The 23,462-nt window shown below is 44.8% G+C and overlaps 1 protein-coding gene across 2 annotated transcripts in view; it reads right to left on the bottom strand.

Moving 5' to 3' along the window:
* The window catches only part of LOC106612100 (autophagy-related protein 2 homolog A), a 51,242-nt gene that overhangs the window by 21,729 nt on the left and 6,051 nt on the right, over positions 1-23,462 (bottom strand). For both annotated transcript variants that reach the window (XM_014212954.3, XM_014212955.3), the window contains exons 14-26: positions 22,971-23,244; positions 22,810-22,882; positions 22,498-22,666; positions 14,664-14,806; positions 12,737-12,861; positions 12,347-12,501; positions 11,939-12,089; positions 11,578-11,762; positions 9,913-9,993; positions 9,687-9,793; positions 9,450-9,542; positions 6,758-6,828; positions 6,579-6,655 (exon numbers count right to left, since the gene is read on the bottom strand). In XM_014212954.3, the coding sequence (XP_014068429.3) occupies positions 6,579-6,655; positions 6,758-6,828; positions 9,450-9,542; positions 9,687-9,793; positions 9,913-9,993; positions 11,578-11,762; positions 11,939-12,089; positions 12,347-12,501; positions 12,737-12,861; positions 14,664-14,806; positions 22,498-22,666; positions 22,810-22,882; positions 22,971-23,244 (1,704 nt within the window). The remainder of the gene's footprint in view (positions 1-6,578; positions 6,656-6,757; positions 6,829-9,449; positions 9,543-9,686; positions 9,794-9,912; positions 9,994-11,577; positions 11,763-11,938; positions 12,090-12,346; positions 12,502-12,736; positions 12,862-14,663; positions 14,807-22,497; positions 22,667-22,809; positions 22,883-22,970; positions 23,245-23,462) is intronic.

Genomic DNA, 23,462 nt, shown 5'->3' with positions numbered 1-23,462 from the left:
ACTATTGCTTGTACAGATGTACGTGGTACCTTCAGGATTTTGGAAATTGCTCCCAAGGATGAACCAATTTTTTTTATCTGAGGTCTTGGCTGATTTCTTTTAATTTTCCCATGATGTCAAGCAAAGAGGCACTGCGTTTGAAGGTAGGCCTTGAAATATATCCACAGGTACACCTCCAATTGACTCAAATTATGTCAATTAGCCCATCAGAAGCTTCTAAAGCCATGACATTTTCTGGAACTTCTGACCCACTGGAATTGTGATACAGTGAGTTATAAATGAAATAATCAATTGTTGGAAAAATCACTTGTGTCATGCACAAAGTTTGCCAAAACTATAGTTAACGAGACATTTGTGAAGTGGTTGAAAAACGAGTTTTAATGACGCCAACCTAAGTGTATGTAAACTTCCGACTTCAACTGTATGTGTATTTGTGTTGTGTCGGATGGCAGGGAGCTTGGCCCAAGTGATGTACTGGGCTGTCCGCACCACCCTCTGTAGCTCTTTGCAGTCAAGGGCGGTGCATTTTCTATACCAAGTGGTGATGGAGCCAGTCAAGATGCTCTTGATGGTGCAGCTGTAGAACTTTTTGAGAATCTGAGGGCCCACACCAAATCTTTTCAGCCTCCAGAGGGGGATGAGGCACTACCGTGCCCTCTCCACGACTGTGCCCGGTGAGTGTGGACTATGTTAAGTTCTTAGTGATATGGACGCCAAGGAACTCTCGACCTGCTCCACAACAGCCCTGTCGATGTGGATGAGGCTCTCCCCTATTTTTCCTGTAGTCCACGATCAGCTCCCTGGTCTTGCTGACGTCGAGGGAAATTTTGTTGTCCCAGCACCAAACTGCAAAGTCTCTGACCTCCTCCCTGTAGGCTGTCTCATCGCCATCGCTGATCAGGCCTAGCACCTTTGTGTTGTCAGCAAACTTGATGGTGTTGGAGTTCTACGTAGCCACACAGTCATGGGTGAACAGGGAGTACAGAAGGGGACTAAGTACACACCCCTGAGGGGCCCCCGTGTTGAGGGTCAGCGTGGCAGAGGTGTTGTTGCCTACCCTCACCACCTAGGGTTGGCCCATCAGGAAGTCCAGGATTCAGTTGCAGAGGGGAGGGGTTCAGTTCCAGGATTCCAGGGTCCCTAGCTTGGTGATGAGCTTGGAGGGGACTATGGTGTTGAATGCTGAGCTGTAGTCTATGAACAGAATTCTCACAGCTATTTCCCCTCTTGTCAAGGTGGGAGAGGGCAGTGTGAAGTGCAATTGCATCATCTGGGGATCTGTTGGGGCAGTATGCGAATTGGAGTGGGTCTAGGGCAGACCTGGGCAATTATTTTCCATGGAGGGCCACATTAGAATATATTTTTGCCATCGCGTGCCAGAATCATATTACAGGATTATACATCATGTGTATGACTATGTTGACAGATACATCTACTGTAAATCATTCCCAGATATGCTACTTATTTTACTTTTTTAACATGCACAGAAATAAACCACCTCCATGTTCTCCTTTTGGTAGGTATTTTCATTATTAAACATAGAATGAACTACACGGAGGGAAAGTACACTGTGCATTCAGCACCACGGACAGAACTCTTGTTAAGGGGTATGCACAAAAACACAAGAAAGAGAGAGAGCTCAACATTACATTTAAACTACTCAATCAATGTGAGGAGTGAAGTCTGATGGGCATTGACTAGAGCAGTGAAGGTATAGTTTCTGATGTCGCTCTGCGCAGGATTGCTGAGAGGTGAGAGTCAGTAAGAGATGATTTGTGCCTTGACTTATATTTCATCACTGAAAATGTCAGTTCACATACATAGGTTGAACCAAACATCTTCTGAACATAACTCCTAATCTTTGGAAAGTTTTGTTCATTGATAGATGCATAGAACCTCGTCAGTGACATTGTTTTGAATAGTTCTCCAAGCATCAGAGTGAAGATCGAGAAGCTCAAGTTGCAGGTCAGTGGGAGCGTTATCCACATTGAAGGTGAAAGGAGAGGGAACGAACAGCATGTCATTTTCCAACACTTGGATTTTCCAAATCCTCAAAACGACGAGAAAACTCACCGTTCAAAGCACGCAGCAGCGATGTATACTTCTCCCGCTGGTCATCTGATAGGGAACAGACTAGTAGTGTCGGAAGATGGGCGAGTTTGTTGGCTTCTACTTGGCAGGTCAGGAGTAATGTTCCCTTGAAGGCTTTGACATGGCTGTAAATTTGATGTGCAAAAAGGCCCTTCCCTTGTAGTTTGGAATTCAGTTCATTCATGAGGGCCATGATGTCCACGGCGAAGGCAAAATCAGCCAACCATTCTTTATCTTGCAGTTCAGGGAAATCCACATTTTTTCCCTTTCATTTGCAAAAACTCTGTAATCTCCGACTTCAGGTCCCACACCCTTTTAAGCACCGTCGCCATCTCACATTTGTGTGGTAGGGCAGATCTGCATGACCCGACTCTGTCTCACTGTTAGAAGAGAAACTGCCTGTGGTTTAAAGATTTTTCTCTTATGAAGTTAACCACTTTAGTGACTGTCTCCACAAAATGGCTCATTTTCAGAACACATTTACAGAGCACCTCCTCATGAATAATGCAATGCAGGAAAATAATTTTGTGATCCTGGTTCAGCTCATCTACTTGATCTTGTATCCTTTTCAAAAGGACAATGTTTTATTCTGTCAAGTTTGGGCACCCTTCAGTGGTCACACTGGATAACTTTTCAAAACTCAGTCCCAGCTTTGCCACACACTTATTAGCCTCCTCCAATGAATCTTTCCCTGTGGTTGTGCCATTCATTGACTGCACTGAAGCAAGCTCCTCTGTAATTTCAAAGTCTGGGGTTATGCCTTGAGAGAATATCAACAACTGCGCCGTGTCACGTGCATCACTGCTCTCATCCAGGGCCAAGGAGAAATAGGTGAAATCCTTCACCTTGTCTTTCAACTGTTCCATATCCTCAACACGCTGTGTCACTGTTCGTCTTGACAGGGAAACACTTTCAAACAGCTCTTTCTTGTCAGGGCAAAGTATTGCTGCAGAGTCAATTAAACATTCTTGAAGGAATTCACCCTCAGCGAATGGCATGCTATGTTTAGCAATTTTGTGGGACAGTACATAGATAGCTCTTGCAATTCTGTCATTTGCTGAACGCAGTTTTGTGAAAAGTCCTTGCTGCTTTTGCAACTGAGAAAGCAATTATTTCGATGCACTTGCCCTCTGCTCAGAAGACATATTCCTCTGCATGCTTCGTCTGGAAGTGTCGGGACAAGTTGTCTTTCAAGACAGCGATGCTCTCTTTGCACACAGCTTTCCCTGATAGCTCAAAGAAATATTTCGATGTCCACTCTTGCTGGAACACCCTACATACATGGTCTACTTTACTTTTCTTTGAAAAACTCATTTTTGCGCAATTTCTAGCTAGCTACTATTTGTAACTGTGACGTGTGTGTCAGCCTGTCAGTCACTGTCTGTCCTCGTGCAGTTGTTATTTATACGTGCCTTCAAAATAAATGTCCCACAAGAGGTGGGCGTTAAATCATTATAGAAAGGCGAGTATTTATTGGGATTTTAATTTGAATAGCAAATACCTTTTTCAAAACTTTACTATCGCAAATTCTTTGTGATTTGAGCATGATTCCGTGGGCCGTATTGAAATTAGGTCACGGGCCACATACATCCCCTCGGGCCGGCCTTTGCCCAGGCCTGGTCTAGGGTGTCTGGGAGGATAGTGTAGATGTGTGTCCTGACCAGCCATGACCAGCCTTCATAATTACAGATGTGAGTGCTACAGGACGATAGTCATTTAGGCAGGTTACCTTGGAGCTCTTGGGAACAGGGACAATGGTGGTCAGGTTGAAACATGTTGGTATTAAAGACTGGGACAAGGAGAGATTCAAAATGTCCGTGAAGGGCCTCCCAAGTGGTGCAGCAGTCTTGAGGTGTCACTACAGACCCAGGTTCAATCCCAGGCTGTGTCACAACCGGCCGTGACCGGGAGTTACATAGGGCAGCGCACAATTGGGCCAGCGTCGTCCGGGTTAGGGAAGGGTTTGGTGGGGGGGCTTTACTTGGCTCATCGCGCTCTAGCGACTCCTTAAGGTGGGCCGGGGGCCTGCCGGCTGACTCCTTGGTGCAGCTGGCTTCAGAGTTAAGTGGGCGGGTATTAAGAAGCGCGGTTTGGCTGGTCATGTTTCTGAGGATGCATGACTCGACCTTCGCCTCTCCCGAGACCGTTGGGGACTTGCAACGATGAGACAAGATTGGAATTGGATCGCAATTGGATATCACGAGAAAAAGGGGGTTAAAAAATGAAAAGACAGATGAAAAAAATATATAAAAATTATCTAAATAAATGTTCATGAATCACTTGCCAGCTGGTCTGCGCATGCTTTGACAACGCGACCTCGTATTCCGTCTTGCCCGGCGGCGAGACTCAGTGTTGTATTCCTCGAAGCGAGCAAGTAGCCTAGTGGTTAGAGCGTTGGGCCAGTAACCGAAAGGTTGCTGGATTGAATCCCTGAGCTGACAAGGTAAAAATCTGTCATTCTGAACAAGGCAGTTCACCCACTGTTACCCGGTAGGCCATGATCATAAATAAGAATTTGTTCTTATCCGACTTGCCTAGTTAAAAAAAGGTTAAATAAAAAATAAATTCACAGGACATCTCACGGCTGGGTTTGCCTTTGTAATCTGTTATCGTCTGCAAGCCCTGCCACATATGACGAGCATCGGACCCGGTGTAATCGGATTCCACCTTCCTCCTACTGTGTATTTATTTATGGCCCCATACAGCTCACAAATCATTGCACCTGTAAATAGCCCATCCAACTACCTCATCTGCATATTGTTATATTTTTTATTGCTCCTTTGCACCCCAGTATCTCTACTTGCACATTTATCTTCTGTACATCTATCACACCAGTGTTTAATTGCTAAATTGTAATTACTTCGCCACTTCGGGCCTATTTATTGCCTTACCTCCCTAATCTTACCTCATTTGCACACACTGTATATAGATACGTTTTCTATTGTGTTATTGACTGTACGCTTGTTTATTCCATGTGTAACTCTGTGTTGTATGTGTCGCACTGCTTTGCTTTATCTTGGCCAGGTCGCAGTTGTAAATGAGAACTTGTTCTCAACTGGCCTACCTGGTTAAATAAAGGTGAAATAAAACAAACAAACAAACATATATATATATAGTCCTTTTGCGTGTTTGATGTCTTGTTGGAGGTCGTAGAGGACTTTCTTGTATGCATCCATGTCTCTTTCCTTGTAAGCGGTAGCTCTAGCCTTAAGCCCAGTGCAGATATTGTCTGTAATCCATAGTTTTTGGTTTGGATACGTTCTTATAGTCACTGTGGGGACGACATCGTCTTTGCACTTATTGATGAAGCCTGTGACTGTTGTTGTAAACTCCTCAATGCTATCGGATGCTATCTAATCACTTCTGTATTGAGCGCATCACTGATATCACTGGAATAGAGTCATGGTCATATTTGCCAAAGGGATGACGAGGGAGGGCCATGTATGCGTTTCTGTGGGTAGAATAAAAGTGGTCTGGAGTTTTAGCGCCCCTAGTGGCACAGGAGATGTTATTAGAAGCGAGGTAGGACGGTTTTAATTCTCCCCACATTAAAGTCTCCGCCCACCAGAAACGCTGCCTCTGGGTGAGCGGTTTCTTGTTTGTTTGTGGCCCCATACAGTTTGTTGAGTGCCAGAGTGGTGTTTGCTTGGGGCATGATGTAGACAGCCGTGATAATTACGAATGAGAACTCTCTTGGTAGATAAAAGGGTCTGCAGCTTACCATGAGGTATTCTATATCAAGTGAACAAAAGTTAGAGATTTCCTTCCCACTGGAAGCAGTACTTAAGAAAAAAAACACTCCTTTCGACTTCCCCGAAGCCGCCGTCTGATCCTACCGCTGCATAGAGAATTCACTGAGTACTACATGCATTGCGTCATCATCCAGCCACGTTTCAGTAAGACATAATATTCCAGCTTTTCAAGTCTCTCTCTCTGACAGGAGACTCTCTGACAGGAGACTCTCTGACAGGAGACTCTCGAAAAAAAGCTCATACGTCTTATTCTCGAGTGACTGGACATTTGCCAATAAAATGGAGGGGAGCGCCATTCGGTTCTCTCTTCACCTCAATTTCTCCTGCGTCGTTTTGGTGGCTCATGGAACAAAGGAATAGGGTCTGGTATGAACAGTGGAACAGCTGTGGAAATTGAAGTTGTATTTGAAATCGAGGTTACTAACTGTCGATCTGATGTCGACAAGCATTTCGCTACACCTGCAAGAACATCTGCTAAATATGTGAATATTAACATTTGATATGTGATAGCATGAACTTTTTGTACAAAAAAGATAAACAAAATAAAAGTAACTAATTAGCAAAGTTCGGTTAGAACTCGTAAGATGTCGCCCTTCTCTGTCGAGCGTCATCTCGCTGGCGAGGAGAAGAGGTAAGAAGAACAAAAGAGACCGTAGATTTGAGACCGACAGTCTCTCAAGTTCAAACACACCGATAGATGTGTAATCACATAAAATTGTCAGGCTAAGAACTTACCAGTTTCCCCGTATCACTGCCTTTCCATGTGGTGATGGCCAGCTCCAGCAGATCAATGTCCAGAACACACACATAGTCTGAGGAGAGAAAGAGCGAGAGAGAGAAAGAGAGCGTTAGAACTGCAAACACACTCAGATGTAGACGTACACACACACGGTACAGTTAATTATGTGTCATACCTCGTCTCAGGTCCACTACGTCACTTTCACACTTATCAGAGAGAAACAAGGCAGAATCATCCAGGATAAACCTGAAGAGGAAATACCATCACAAACTTCAATAGCCAACTATTAGGTTATTCCTAACCCCCCCCCCCCCCCTCCCCCCGCAATTCTACACATTTCTAATCAAACGTTTTTTTGTCAACTGCGCTAAGTACTGTGAAATGCTTACTTACAAGCCCTTAACCAACAATGCAGTTCAAGAAAGAGTTAAGAAAATATTTACTAAATAAACTTAAGTAAAAAATGAAATAAAAAGTAACACAATAAAATAACGACTCTATATACAGGGGGTACCGGTACCGAGTCAATGTGCGGGGGTACAGGTCAGTCGAGGTCATTTGTACATGTAGGTAGGGGTAAAATTACTTTGCATAGATAATAAAAACAGTGAGTAGCAGCAGTGTAATGTAAATAGTCCGGGTAGCCATTTGATTAGCTGTTCAGGAGACTTATGGCTTGGGAGTAGCTGTTGTTAAGGAGCCTTTTGGACCTAGACTTGACGCTCTGGTAACGCTTGCCGTGTGGTAGCACAGAGAACAGTCTATGACTTGGGTAACTGGAGACTGACAATTCTTTGGGCCTTCCTCTGACACCGCCTTGTATATAGGTCCTGTGCTTAGCCCCAGATGTACTGGGCCGTACGCACTACCCTCTGTAACGCCTTACGGTCAGATGCCGAGCAGTTGCCATACCAGGCGATGCAACCTGTCAGATGCTCTCGATGGTGCAGCTGTAGAACTTTGAGGATCTGGGGACCCATGCCAAATACTTTTTTTCTCCTGAGGGGGCAAATGTGTTGTCGTGCCGTCTTCATGACTGTCTTGGTGTATTTGGACCACGAACTTGAAACTCTTGACCTGCGCCACTACAGCCCCGTCGATGTGAATGGGGGCATGTTCGGCCCTCCTTTTCCTGTAGTCCACGATCAGCTCCTTTGTCTTGCTCAAGTTGAGGGAGAGGTTGTTGTCCTGGCGCCACACTGCCAGGTCTCTGACCTCCTCCCTATAGGCTGTCTCATCATTGTCGGTGATCAGGATTACCACTGTTGTGTCGTCAGCAAACGTAAAGATGGTGTTGGAATCGTGCTTGGCCACACAGTCGTGGGTAAACAGGGTGTACAGGAGGGGACTAAGCACACACTCCTGAGAGGACCCCGTGTTGAGGATAAGCGCACGCAGATGTGTTGTTGCCTATCCTTACCACCTGGGGGTGGCCCGTCAGGAAGTCCAGGATCCAGTTGCAGAGGGAGGTGTTTACCTTTGTTTTCTTGGGCACAGGGACTATGGTGGCCTGCTTGAAACATGTAGGTATTACAGACTCGGTCAGGGAGAGGTTGAAAATGTCAGTGAAGACACTTACCAATTGGTCGCGCACGTCTGAGTACACTTCCCGGTATTCCGTCTGGCCCCGCAGCCTTGTGAATGTTGACCTGTTTAAAAAGTCTTGCTCACATCGGCTACGGAGAGCGTGATCACACAGTCACCCGGAACAACTGATGCTCTCATGAATGCTTCAGTGTTGCTTGCCTCGAGGGCGAGCATAAAAAGTCATTTCGCTTGTCTGGTAGGCTTGCGTCACTGGGCAACTTGCGGCTCTGCCACATCCGGCGAGCATCAGAGCCGGTGTAGTAGGATTCAATCTTAGTCCTGTATTGACGCTTTGCCTGTTTGATGGTTCGTCTGAGGGCATCGCGGGATTTCTTATAAGCGTCCGGATTAGTGTCTCAGTCATTGAAAGTGGCAGTTCTAGCCTTTAATTCGTTGCGGATGTTGCCTGTAATTCATTAATTCTGGTTGGGATATGTACGTACGGTCACTGTCGATGCACTTATTGATGAAGCCGGTGACTGAGGTGGTATACTCCTCAATGCCATTGGCTGAATCCCGGAACATATTAAAACAGTCCTGTAGCATAGCATCTATGTCAACTGACAACGTCCGTATTGGTACTTCCTGCTTTAGTTTTTGCTTGTAAGCAGGAATCAGGAGGATAGAATTATGGTCAGATTTTCCAAATGGAGGGCGAGTGAGAGCTTTATTTGCGTCTGGAGTAAAGATGGTCGAGAGTTTTTTTCCTCTGGCTGCACGTGTGACGTGCTGGTAGAAATTAGGTAAAGCGAATTTAAGTTTGCCTGCATTAAAGTCCCCAGCCACTAAGAGCACCGCTTCTGGATGAGCATTTTCTTGTGTGCTTATGGCCTTATACAGCTCGTTGAGTGCGGTCTTAGTGCCAGCATCGGTTTGTGGTGGTAAATAGACAGATAGGAAAACTGGATGAAAACTCTCTTGGTAGATAGTGTGGTCTACAGCTTTTCATCAAGTACTCTACCTCAGGCGAGCAATACCATTTTTGCAGATAACTGATGATCAATGGGCCCCAACCCGGTCAGTAATTCAAGCATGCTTACTCCAAGTTTAGATAGCTGGCTGCTAGACTAACTGACGGCCTAATTAAGTGATTGCTGATGCACAACCAAATTTCAAAATTGCGCCTTGTGTATTCTATCTCTCAACAGTAAGTTGAGACCCCGACTGAGTTCCAAAAAATATAGATTATTTATTTTAATTGGGCTTACAAAAAGGGGGCCGCCAGTTGCCCATAAATGAAGTAAAGGAACAACTTATTTTGAGTTTCACTGTTACTGTACCTGAGGTGAAAGGTGGCAGTGTCTACTATGATGTTACTGGAGAGAGAAAAGGATTCTGCTGTGAACAACACCCTCAATGGAAGATACAGGGGCCTGAAAGACAGAAAGAGACAAAGAAGGGGAGAGAAGGGAGAAGTGAAAACAAATTTTATGTTAATAATGTATTATCTGTCTTTGTCCACATATGTAAATCTGGTGTGTGTGTGTGTGTGTGTGTGTGTGTGTGTGTGTGTGTACCTGTAGTCCACGACGCAGGTGGCCAGGTGTGTGTGTAGGACGGTAATAACTACAGGAGATGTAAAGCCCAGGATCGGGTCATCAATGACATCCAAAAAATCAACCAGCTGTCATGAAGAAAAACAGACTAATCAACAAGACTCACTAACCAAACACACCCACACAGTCAAATCATGTTAGGTGCCTGAAGCATCTCAGATTTAGTATTTATTAGGATCACCCATACCTGTTCGTGCCAGCTGTGATTGGTCTGTGCCATGCGATGTTGCATAGTGGCGCCATGGAGACGAATGGCAACCAGAAACTCCTGTAAAACACACAAACACAGAATTAACTTCTCTAGGGTAGGGGGCAGTATTTTGACGTCCGGATGAAAGGCGTGCCCGTAGTAAACTGCCTGCTACTCAGGCTCAGAAGGTAGGATATGCATATTATTAGTAGATTTGGATAGAAAACACTCTGATGTTTCTAAAACTGTTTGAATGATGTCTGAGTATAACAGAACTCATATGGCAGGCAAAAACCTGAGAAAAATCCAAACCAGGAAGTGTGGAAATCTGAGGTTTGTAGTTTTTCAAGTGATTGCCTATACAGTGACTTAGGGTTCATTTTGCACTTCCTGAGGCTGCCACTAGATGACAACAGTCTTTAGACCGTTGTTTCATGCTTCTACTGTGAATAGGGAGAGAATAAGAGCTCCTGGAAGTAGCTGACAGAGAAAATGACATGAGCTCAGTAGTGCACGCTCACTTGAGAGTTAGCTGTGTTCCTTTTCTTTTTTGAAGACAAAGGAATCGTCCGGTTGGAATATTATGGAAGATTTATGATAAAAACATCATAAAGATTGATTCTATACATCGTTTGACATGTTTCTACAAACTGTAGTATAACTTTTTAGACTTTTCGTCTGGACTTATTAAGCGCGTGCCTTATATTTGGAGTAGTGGACTAAACGCACGAACAAAATGGAGGTATTTGGACATAAAGATTAACTTTATCGAACAAAACAAACATTTATTCTGGAACTGGGATTCCTGGGAGTGCATTCCGATGAAGATCATCAAAGGTAAGTGAATATTTATAATGTCATTTTTGTCATTTCTGTTGACTCCAAAATGACGGGTATCTGTATGGCTTGTTTTGATATCTGAGCACTGTACTCAGATTATTGCAAAATTTGCTTTCGCCGTAAAGCTTTTTTGAAATCTGACACAGCGGTTGCATTAAGGAGAAGTGCATCTATAATTCTTTGAATAACTGTTGAATATTTTATCAACATTTATGATGAGTATTTCTGTAAATTGATGTGCTCATTCACCGGAAGTTTTGGGAGGCAAAACATTTCTGAACATTACACGCCAATGTAAAATGGGTTTTTTGGATATAAATATGAACTTTATCGAGCAAAACATACATGTATTATGTAACATGAGTGCCATCTGATGAAGATCATCAAAGGTTAGTGATTAATTTTAGCTGTATTTCTGTTTTTTGTGACACCTCTCCTTGCTTGGAAAATGGCTGTGTGGTTTTTCTTGTCTTGGCGCTGTGCTAACATAATCTAATGTTATGCTTTCGCCGTAAAGCCTTTTTGAAATCGGACAATGTGGTTGGAGTAACGAGAAGTGTATCTTTAAAATGGGATATAATAGTTGTATGTTTGAGAAATTTGAATTATGAGATTTTTGTTGTTTTGAATTTGCCGCCCTGCTATTTCACTGGCTGTTGAATAGTGTGTCCCGCGGGTGGGACGCTAGCGTCCCACATACCCCAGAGAGGTTAAGTTAATGATATTTCTTAAGCTTTCTTCATCATAAGCACAGCTAACCTACAAGCAAAATCAAAAGGTGATATTTCATTCAAAGACTAAATGAGAAGATATGCGTGTTACCTTGACGTTCTTCTGAGGGTCCAGGGTGATTTTGATGGCTGTGGATAACATCTGGACCTCAGTCTCCCTGCCACTCACACTGCTCAGCCCCAACTCTGTGGGGTAAATGGTAAGGTCTAGATGCCCTGGGGGAGTGAAGCTGGGCATTTCCAACCGCCCGGGGACAGGGGAGTCCTTCACTACAGCTGTGAGGGGTAGGAAAAGGGTTAGTGGCCAGAAAAGAAAGGGCTGTCAGTCATTTAGAAGAGATTAGCTCATGACTAAAATCTATATGATAACACATAGATTATCACACTACTACACATGATTAGGTAGGTACTACCAGAGCTAAACCCTGATATCACACAGTCATTCCACTCACCTTTGTGGTAGAGCTCCACCCTCCTGCTCTCCAGGCACAGGAAGCTGAGATGGGGGTTGTTTTGATGCTGCGCCACACTGAACATCTTCCCCCCTTCTAGGTCCAATAGGAGCTCACCGTGACACCGGTCCTCCGGACTTCCCGTCTCTCCCTGAAGGAGAGGAGAAACAGAAAACAATGTATTTAAGCAAGTGTCTTCTTTAGAAGCGTCGTAGTATGTATACATTCAATCATTCAATTTTTGTAATAGAAATTCCATGCTAATGAATTCAAATTACATTTGTTTGCTCTAATATCACTCATTCAAGCAGTAAGGTCCAGTCAGGAATTGAACCAGGATCCAAAATCTCTCCAGTCTATATCCCTAGTTAACCATTGTAAGATGAAGTTGGTTCATCAATGGCTCACCTTGCTGTCTGTCATTGCTTGGAGGCGACCCTTTCCTATGACAATGGTGAGAGAGAGCAGGCTGAGGGTGTGGTTAGGGCGGGGTTCTGACTGCCTGCGTCTGGTTGATTCACTGGCTGTGTAGAACTGAGCATCTTCCTCCTCGGAGTCCGAGTCTGAGAGACCAGAAACGTCACAGTTATAGAACTGCTGAGCAACAACACATTTCAGATGGTCTGCAGGTGTGCCGACTAAAGAGTTGCTCAACTCATACTACTTGGCAAGCCATCTTAAATCAGAGATTTAAATAAACTAAAGATGTCAACAAGTTGCTACCCAGGGATTACCCAATTCTGAATGAGTGTCTGACCAGTCTGAAGTGGTTTACAAGTCTCAGTATGGGGGTCTCACCTAGTCTGAAGGCAGACTTGCAAAGCTGGAAGTTGTCATCGTCTTGGCGATGGTGTAGGGGGCTGTGGTCGCTCTTAGAACCCGAGGGGGGAGGGGCTTCCCACATTAACAGGTCATTATTGATCCTACAGGGATGGAGAGAGGACGACAGAGGGAAAGGACAGAAAAAGACAATGAGTGATTGTAAAATGGTCACATTGACTTCTTAGTCATTTAGCAGACCACTCTTCTCCAGAGAGACTTACAGTAGGGAGTGCATACAGTTGAAGTCGGAAGTTTACATACACCTTAGCCAAATACATTTAAACTCAGTTTTTCACAATTCCTGACATTTAATCCTAGTAAAAATTCCCTGTCTTAGGATCACCCCTTTATTTTAAGAATGTGAAATGTCACAATAATAGTAGAGAGAATGATTTATTCCAGCTTTTATTTCTTTCATCACATTCCCAGTGGGTCAGAAGTTTACATACACTCAATTAGTATTAGGTAGCATTGCCTTTAAATTGTTTAACTTAGGTCAAACGTTTCGGGTAGCCTTCCACAAGCTTCCCACAATAAGTTGGGTGAATTTTGGCCCATTCCTCCTGACAGAGCTGGTGTAACTGAGACAGGCTAGTAGGCCTCCTTGCTCGCACACGCCTTTTCAGTTCTGCCAGGGCTTTGTGGTCAGGGCTTTGTGATGGCCACGCCAATACCTTGACTTGGTTGTCCTTAGGCCATTTTGCCACAACTTTGGAAGTATGCTTGGGGTCATTGTCCATTTGGAAGACCCATTTGCGACCAAGCTTTAACTTTCTGACTGATGTCTTGAGACGTTGCTTCAATATAGCCACATAATTTTCCTGACTCATGATGCCATCTATTTTGTGAAGTGCACCAGGCCCTCCTGCAGCAAAGCACCCCCACAACGTGATGCTGCCACCCCCGTGCTTGACTGTTGGGATGATGTTCATCGGCTTGCAAGCCTCCCCCTTTTTTCCTCCAAACATAATGATGGTCATTATGGCCAAACAGTTCTATTTCATCAGACCAAAGGACATATCTCCAAAAAGTACGATCTTCGTCCCGATGTGCAGTTGCAAACTGTAGTCTGGCTTTTTTATGGCAGTTTTGGAGCAGTGGCTTCTTCCTTGCTGAGCGGCCTTTCAGGTTATGTCGATATAGGACTTGTTTTACTGTGGATATAGATACTTTTGTACCCATTACCTCCAGAATCTTCACAAGGTCCTTTACTGTTGTTCTGGGATTGATTTGCACTTTTCGCACCAAAGTACGTTCACCACTAGGAGGCAGAACGCGTCTCCTTCCTGAGCGGTATGACGGCTGCGTGGTCCCATGGTGTTTATACTTGCGTACTATTGTTTGTACAGATGAACGTGGTACCTTCAGGATTTTGGAAATTGCTCCCAAGGATGAACCAATTTTTTATCAGAGTTTTTTTTTTATCTGAGGTCTTAACTGATTTCTTTAATTTTCCCATGATGTCAAGCAAAGAGGCACTGAGTTTGAAGGTAGGCCTTGAAATACATCCACAGGTACACCTCCAATTGACTCAAATTATGTAAATTAGCCTATCAGAAGCTTCTAAAGCCATGACATTTTCTTGAATTTTCCAAGCTGTTTAAAGGAACAGTCAACTTAGTGTATGTAAACTTCTGACCCACTGGAATTGTGATACAGTGAATTATAAGTGAAATAATCTGTCTGTAAACAATTGTTGGAAAATTTACTTGTGTCATGCACAAAATAGATGTCCTAACCGACTTGTCAAAACGATTGTTTGTTAACAAGACATTTGTGGAGTGGTTGAAAAACTAGTTTTAATGACTCCAACCTTAGTGTATGTAAACTTCCGACTTCAACTGTACATTGTAATTCATTTTTGTACAAATAAGCAAACTAGCAGAAAAAGAGACCCACAAACCTGTTGTAGATGCTCTGGAAGGCCTGTTTGCTGGGCAGGAAGATGTAGGCCAGGGGCAGAAAGACATCTACTACACACTGACACTGAGACACACACTGAGACTGGAACTGTTGCATCCCCTCTGGGTCTGCTGGGATTACCATCTGAGAGGGGGGGCAATGGAAGGAGATAGAGAGGACAGAAGGATAAGGAGGAGAGGGAGAACGAGAAAAGATTAGACTGCGACTTTCGGAAAACGGGTCAAATAAAACCCCAATATCTTCGGGAAGTGTGAGATTATATGTGAGAGAGGGATGGTCAGCTGATTGAGTGAGAGGGATTGTCAGCTTGAGTGTAGGTGAGAAACTGACAATTGGTCCAGTAAAGGAGGGATGGTCAGGAGTAAAAAGAGGGATGGTCAGGTGTGAGAGAGGGATGGCCAGGTGCGAGAGAGGGATGGTCAGGAGTAAAAAAAGGGATGTTCAGGTGCGAGAGAGGGATGGTCAGGTGCGAGAGAGGGATGGTCAGGAGTAAAAAGAGGGATGGCCAGGTGCAAGAGAGGGATGGCCAGGTGCGAGAGAGGGATGGTCAGGAGTAAAAAGAGGGATGGTCAGGTGTGAGAGAGGGATGGTCAGGAGTAAAAAGAGGGATGGCCAGGTGCAAGAGAGGGATGGCCAGGTGCGAGAGAGGGATGGCCAGGTGCGAGAGAGGGATGGTCAGGAGTAAAAAGAGGGATGGTCAGGTGTGAGAGAGGGATGGCCAGGTGCGAGAGAGGGATGGTCAGGAGTAAAAAGAGGGATGGCCAGGTGCAAGAGAGGGATGGCCAGGTGCGAGAGAGGGATGGTCAGGTGCGAGAGAGGGATGGTCAGGAGTAAAAAGAGGGATGGTCAGGTGTGAGAGAGGGATGGCCAGGTGCGAGAGAGGGATGGTCAGGAGTAAAAAGAGGGATGTTCAGGTGCGAGAGAGGGATGGCCAGGTGCGAGAGAGGGATGGCCAGGTGCGAGAGAGGGATGGCCAGGTGCGAGAGAGGGATGGCCAGGTGCGAGAGGGATTTGTACTATGGATCCCCATTAGTTCTGCCAAGTCAGCAGCTACTCTTCCTGGGGTTTATTAAGGATCCCCGTTAGCTCTGCCAAGGCAGGAGCTACTCTTCCTGGGATTTATTATGGTTCCTCATTAGTTCTGCCAAGGCAGAAGCTACTCTTCCTGGGGTTTATTAAGGATCCCCGTTAGTTCTGCCAAGGCAGAAGCTACTCTTCCTGGGGTTTATTAAGGATCCCCGTTAGTTCTGCCAAGGCAGAAGCTACTCTTCCTGGGGTTTATTAAGGATCCCCGTTAGCTCTGCCAAGGCAGCAGCTACTCTTCCTGGAGTCCAAACACATTAAGGCACTTACATTACACAAAATATAAAACAGTACATCATATAACATTATTACACCACCACATATCTACAATACAACATGTATAATACCACCATACAACAATTTTACAATGTACAGTACCAGTCAAAAGTTTGGACACAGGTACTCACTTAAAGGTGTTTATTTTTTACTCTTTTCTACATTGTAGAATAATAGTGAAGACATCAAAACTATGAAATAACACATATTGAATCATGTAGTAACAAATCTTAATATACACTGCTCAAAAAAAATAAAGGGAACACTAAAATACCACATCCTAGATCTGAATGAATGAAATAATCTTATTAAATACTTTTTTCTTTACATAGTTGAATGTGCTGACAACAAAATCACGCAAAAATAATCAATGGAAATCCAATTTATCAACCCATGGAGGTCTGGATTTGGAGTCACACTCAAAATTAAAGTGGAAAACCACACTACAGGCTGATCCAACTTTGATGTAATGTCCTTAAAACAAGTCAAAATGAGGCTCAGTAGTGTTTGTGGCCTCCACGTGCCTGTATGACCTCCCTACAACGCCTGGGCATGCTCCTGATGAGGTGGCGGACTCCTGGACAGTCTGTGGTGCAACGTGGCGTTGGTGGATGGAGCGAGACATGATGTCCCAGATGTGCTCAATTGGATTCAGGTCTGGGGAACGGGCGGGCCAGTCCATAGCATCAATGCCTTCCTCTTGCAGGAACTGCTGACACACTCCAGCCACATGAGGTCTAGCATTGTCTTGCATTAGGAGGAACCCAGGGCCAACCGCACCAGCATATGGTCTCACAAGGGGTCTGAGGATCTCATCTCGGTACCTAATGGCAGTCAGGCTACCTCTGGCGAGCACATGGAGGGCTGTGCGGCCCCCCAAAGAAATGCCACCCCACACCATGACTGACCCACCGCCAAACCAGTCATGCTGGAGGATGTTGCAGGCAGCAGACCGTTCTCCACGGCGTCTCCAGACTCTGTCACGTGCTCAGTGTGAACCTGCTTTCATCTGTGAAGAGCACAGGGCGCCAGTGGCGAATTTGCCAATCTTGGTGTTCTCTGGCAAATGCCAAAAGTCCTGCACGGTGTTGGGCTGTAAGCACAACCCCCACCTGTGGACGTCGGGCCCTCATACCACCCTCATGGAGTCTGTTTCTGACCGTTTGAGCAGACACATGCACATTTGTGGCCTGCTGGAGGTCATTTTGCAGGGCTCTGGCAGTGCTCCTCCTGCTCCTCCTTGCACAAAGGCGGAGGTAGCGGTCCTGCTGCTGGGTTGTTGCCCTCCTACGGCCTCCTCCACGTCTCCTGATGTACTGGCCTGTCTCCTGGTAGCGCCTCCATGCTCTGGACACTACGCTGACAGACACAGCAAACCTTCTTGCCACAGCTCGCATTGATGTCGGCTATGGAACCCTGACCTGTTCACCGGACGTGCTTGTTGCACCCTTGACAACTACTATGATTATTATTATTTGACCATGCTGGTCATTTATGAACATTTTAACATCTTGACCATGTTCTGTTATAATATCCACCCGGCACAGCCAGAAGAGGACTGGCCACCCCTCATAGCCTGGTTCCTCTAGGTTTCTTCCTAGGTTTTTGGCCTTTCTAGGGAGTTTTTCCTAGGGAGTTTTTCCTAGCCACCGTGCTTCTTTCACATGCATTGCTTGCTGTTTGGGGTTTTAGGCTGGGTTTCTGTACAGCACTTTGAGATATCAGCTGATGTACGAAGGGCTATATAAATAAATTTGATTTGATGTGCCATCCTGGATGAGCTGCACTACCTGAGCCACTTGTGTGGGTTGTAGACTCCGTCTCATGCTACCACTAGAGTGAAAGCACCGCCAGCATTCAAAAGTGACCAAAACATCAGCCAGGAAGCATAGGAACTGAGAAGTGGTCTGTGGTTACCACCTGCAGAACCACTCCTTTATTGGGGGTGTCTTGCTAATTGCCTATAATTTCCACCTGTTGTCTATTCCATTTGCACAACAGCATGTGAAATTTATTGTCAATCAGTGTTGCTTCCAAAGTGGACAGTTTGATTTCACAGAAGTGTGATTGACTTGGAGTTACATTGTGTTGTTTAAGTGTTCCCTTTATTTTTTTGAGCAGTGTATTTTATATTTGAGATTCTTCAAAGTAGCCACCCTTTGCCTTGATGACAGCTTTGTACACTCTTGGCATTCTCTCATCCAGCTTCATGAGGTAGTCACCTGGAATGCATTTCAATTAACAGGAGAGCCTTGTTAATTTGTGGAACTTATTTCCTTCTTAATGCATTTGAGCCAATCAGTTGTTGTGACAAGGTAGGGGTGGTTAGGGTTGCAAAGTGTCAGAAACTTACTGGTAAATTTTCAGACTTCTTCCGGAATTTTTCCATGGGAAGTTAAACCCTGTAATTTGGGGAATTTTGCTTTAATTCATAAAAAAAAAAAAAAAAAGTTATTTTATAACAGTGAACCTTTTTTTGTGGGATACATAGAAGGCAATTCTAGGTTTTGTGGCATATTTTGGTTAAACTATCCCCAATTCAATGGAATTGCAACCCTCTGCATACACAGTAACTTCCTCCATCACATGTGCAGTGCACTCTTCCATCACATGTACAACTGATTCTAAAGATCTTGCACACTAATGAGATGCTATTGAGCCCAGACTACTACGCTGTCTGAGCCAAGGACTACATGCTTTCTGGTAAGTTTTGATTACAATACTGGGTGGGGTGAATATATTTTACATGATTTTTTGTTAAATAATAAATAGCCTACAGCAAAGTGTGTTTAAATAATTTCTAACTTGTTGACAATTTCTGCTAGTTCATTTTTGCTACCATGTGGGTTTTAGCTTGCGTGAGCTTCTTAACGGAGGAGTGTTAATTCACCTGTTTCCATTCATGTTTCATTTAAAAATATTTATCTTGCAAAGGAGTTGTTTAATCTATCTGTTTAACTATTTATCTGTACATGGAATTGTATTTGTTTATTATTTACTCATTTTTTTCTAATCTTTACAGGAAAATGCCACGGGCACTATCTGATGTGTGGAGACAATTCACTGCAGCTAATGTAGAAGGAAAAGCTGTGTACATTTGCATTTCCAAATCATGTGAAGAATGCAACAAAGATGCAGAATCATCTGGCCAAGTGCATAAAGTTCCCTCAGCGCTCACAACAAGCAACCTCTGGCAAAAGTCCCTCTACTTCTATTCGAGGTGAAAATGATGAATCAGCCACCTTATCAATAGCAACAGCTCATGGTCCTCCTAGAATCAGAAGTTTTTTTTGACTCAATGGAGGAACGTAGTCAGAGAAATGCTGATAAATGTCTTGCTCGAGCTGTGTATGCAACTGGTTCACCTCTAATGCTCACAGGCAATGTGTATTGGAAGAGATTTCTGAATGTTCTTCGCCCAGCATACACCCCTCCAACCAGACATGCTTTATCTACTAATTTGCTGGATGCAGAGTTCAGAGTTCAAGTGAAGGTCAAGCAAATCATAGAGAAAGCAGACTGTATTGCACTCATCTCTGATGGGTGGTCGAATGTTCGTGGGCAAGGAATAATTAACTACATCTCCACCCCTCAACCAGTATTCTACAAGAGCACAGACAGAAGGGACAACAGACATTGGTCCCTACATTGCAGATGAGCTGAAGGCTGGCTGTGCTGCTCATGCAATGAATACACTCTACAAGAGAGCCAAGGAAATGGTTAGGTATGTGAAGGGCCATCAAGTTATAGCAGAAATCTTCCTCACCAAACAAAGTGAGAAGAATAAGAGCACCACATTGAAGCTGCCCAGCAACACCCGTTGGGGTGGTGTTGTCATCATGTTTGACAGTCTCCTGGAGGGGAAGAAGTCTCTCCAAGAAATGGCCATATCACAGTCTGCCGATATGGGCAGCCCCATCAACAGGATCCTCCTGGATGATGTATTTTGGGAGAGTGGTAAGCAGCCTGAAACCTATAGCAGTAGCCATTGGGCGGCAGCGTAGCCTAGTGGTTAGATTGTTGGACTTGTAATTGAAAGGTTGCAAGATCGAATCCCCGAGCTGACAAGGTAAAAATCTGTCGTTCTGCCCCTAAACAAGGCAGTTAACCTAGGCCGTCATTGAAAATAAGAATTTGTTCTTAACTGACTTGCCTAGTTAAATAGATTTTTAAATTGCACGAATTGAGGGAGACAATGCCATCCTGTCTGATGTTCAGACTCTGCTTGCAGATGTAAGAGAAGAAATCCGCACTGCCCTGCACTGTTGCTCCAAGCAGAGGAAACTGCAGTTCTGAAATACATCAAAAAGCATTTAGACTTCTGCCTGTAGCCCATACACGCCGCAGCATACATGTTGGACCCCAAGTATGCTGGCAAGAGCCTCCTGTCTGGCGCAGAGATCAACAAGGCTTATGGTGTCATCACTACTGTGTCTCACCACGTTGGCCTGGATGAGGGCAAGGTTCTTGGCAGTCTAGTGAAGTACACTTCCAAGCAAGGGCTTTGGGATGGAGATGCAATATGGCAGTCATGCCAACATATCTCATAAGCCACCCGGTGGAAGGGACTTTGTGGATCTGAGGCTCTTTCCCCTGTTGCCTCCATCATCCTCCAAATCCCACCAACATCAGCCGTCTCAGAGCGTAACTGGTCCTTGTTTGGGAACACACACACGCATCAGGCTGACCAATACAAGGGTTGAAAAATTGGTGGCCATCCAGGAAAACTTGAGGCTTTTTGAGCCTGACAAGCCATCCTCAACAGGGTTGGAAAGTGACTTTTGAGAGATGCGATGGATCACTGGGGATTGTTCAGTATTCCCTTTAGTTGTTCAGTGAAATCATCCCCTTTGAAGAGTCAACTCAAATTAAAGTTCAATTTGTAACTTAAATATTTAAAAAAAATTATATTGGAAGGATGATAATTTGCAATTATGTCTACTTATGATAAGGTAAAAGGTTTGTTTATGTCTCCATATGATATGGTAAATATATCCAATGCAAAAAACATCTACATGTAAATGGTATTCATTAATTCCCATATATTCCCGTTAATTCCCGCAGAAAGTTTCCACCTCTGAATATTCCCCAAAATGTGCAACCCGAGGGGTGGTATACAGAAGATAGCCCTATTTGGTAAAATACCATGTCCATATTATGGCAAGAACAGCTCAAATAAGCAAACATCATTACTTTAAGACATGAAGGTCAGTCAATTCGGAAAATTTCTGCATGTGTGGTTCCCACCATGAAGCATTGAGGTGGTGGTATGGTGTATAGGGGCTTTGCTTGTGACACTGTCAGTGATTTATTTAGAATTCAAGGCACACTTAACCAGCATGGCTACCACAGCATTCTGCAGCGAAACACCATCCCATCTGGTTGGCGCTTAGTGGGACTATCATTTGTTTTTCAACAGGACAATGACCCAACACACTTCCAGGCTGTGTAAGGCCTATTTGACCAAGAAGGAGAGTGATTTAGTGCTGCATCAGATGACCTGGCCTCCACAATCACCCGACCTCAACCCAATTGAAATGGTATGGGATGAGTTGGACCGCAGAGTGAAGGAAAAATCAGCCAACAAGTGCTCAGCACACGTGGGAACTTCTTCAAGACTGTTGGAAAAGCATTCCAGGTGAAGCTGGTTGAGCGAATGCCAAGAGTGTGCAAAGCTGTCATCAAGGCAAAGGGTGGCTACTTTGAAGAGTCTAAAATATATTTTGATTTGTTTAATAATTTTTTGGTTACTACATGATTCCATATTTGTTATTTCATAATGTTGATGTCTTCACTATTATTCTACAACTTAAAAAATAGCAAAAATAAAGAAAAACCCTTGAATGAGTAGGTGTGTCCAAACTTTTGACTGGTTCTGTACGTGTGCTAGTGTTTGTGTGCGTATGCATGTGTCTGTACCTGTGTATATGTCTCTTCACAGACACTGCTGTTCCATAAGGTGTATTTTTATCCGTTTTTTTTTATATTATTCTACTGCTTGTATCAGTTACCTGATGTGGAATAGAGTTCAATGTAGCCATGGCTCTATGTAGTACTGTGAAGAGACTTTTGGTGGCATGTCTTGTGGGGTATGCATGGGTGTCCGAGCTGTGTGCTAGTCGTTTAAACATACAGCTTGGTGCATTCAGCTTGTCAACACTTCTTACAAAAACAAGTATGGATAAAGTCAATCTCTCTTCCACTTTGAGCCATGAGAGATTTACATGCAGAGGGCTGGCCAGGGGTGAGAGAGGGCTGGCCAGGGGTGAGAGAGGGCTGGCCAGGGGTGAGAGAGGGCTGGCCAGGGGTGAGAGAGGGCTGGCCAGGGGTGAGAGAGGGCTGGCCAGGGGTGAGAGAGGGCTGGCCAGGGGTGAGAGAGGGCTGGCCAGGGGTGAGAGAGGGCTGGCCAGGGGTGAGAGAGGAGTCTAGGTGTTTGTGATGGTATGGTGCGGTACCTCCTCAGTCTCGAACATGGTGCGGTTGGAGGAGAAGGGAGAGCTGGTCTTCTCTCGGAGTTCACAGGGGTTCTCAAACGACATGGACCCCAGGTCTCTCATCAGACCCACCCCTACCCCCCCTAACGCTGACCCCAGACCCTCTCCTCCACTCACACGCACTGACAGCCTGGAGAGAGATAGAGAGGGAGATGTATACTATAGAGCTGTGGAATTGGTGTACAGTAGGTTTTTGATGAAAGACATTCAATCCAAGTGACACAGCAAGTGAAACAAACTCTCCTAAAACAAATGTTCCAGAAACACACTCACTTGGCCATGGAGTCTTGACTCTTCTTGACTCTGATACAGGGGAAGGAGCCTCCCTCCCAGCCCTCATACGTTCCTGAGAGAGACAATGAACAAACAATTGCTCAAAATGTGAGTGTTACTATGTGTGTATGTTTATTTGACCGTGTGTGTGTATTCCTCACCGTGCATGTCACTGAAGCTGGCCTCCAATAGCTGTGTGAGGGAGCTGTGGGAGGGGCCAGGGGGTGCATGGTGATCTGGCTGGAGATCAAGGCCCTCCTGGGAGCAGATGTCCAGGTCACACAGCTCCAGTACCAGGGTCTCCTGCCGCACAGCTCTCTGAGAAGGAGGGCGTCGGAAGGGGAGCGGCCGGAGGTCCGGGATGGGGAAGCGGAGCTTGAGGATGGCGTGGGGCGAGAGGAGGGAGAGAGAGGAGTGCAGCTCTCTGCTCTGGGTCTGAGAGAGGGATGGGAGAGGAAAAAGGGTGGAGAATATTCAAATAAAATATCTAAACAAAGCAAACCTGCAATTTAACTTCAATTGTGAGGCAGACATATCAAAATCCTTATCAACCATTATCAAATGGCGTCTCTTAGCGGCTGATGGCTTGCTAAGTGTTTACCTGTGTGTGGACGGGTCCTCCTCCTGTCTGTGTGGGACAGTGGCTGATGGCT

This window comes from Salmo salar, chromosome 09 (assembly GCF_965601325.2).
Source record: "Salmo salar chromosome 09, fSalSal1, whole genome shotgun sequence".
NCBI classification, from domain to species: domain Eukaryota; kingdom Metazoa; phylum Chordata; class Actinopteri; order Salmoniformes; family Salmonidae; genus Salmo; species Salmo salar.
The sequence above is the reverse complement of the archived record's forward strand: the minus strand, read 5'-3'. Positions and strand labels throughout refer to the sequence as shown.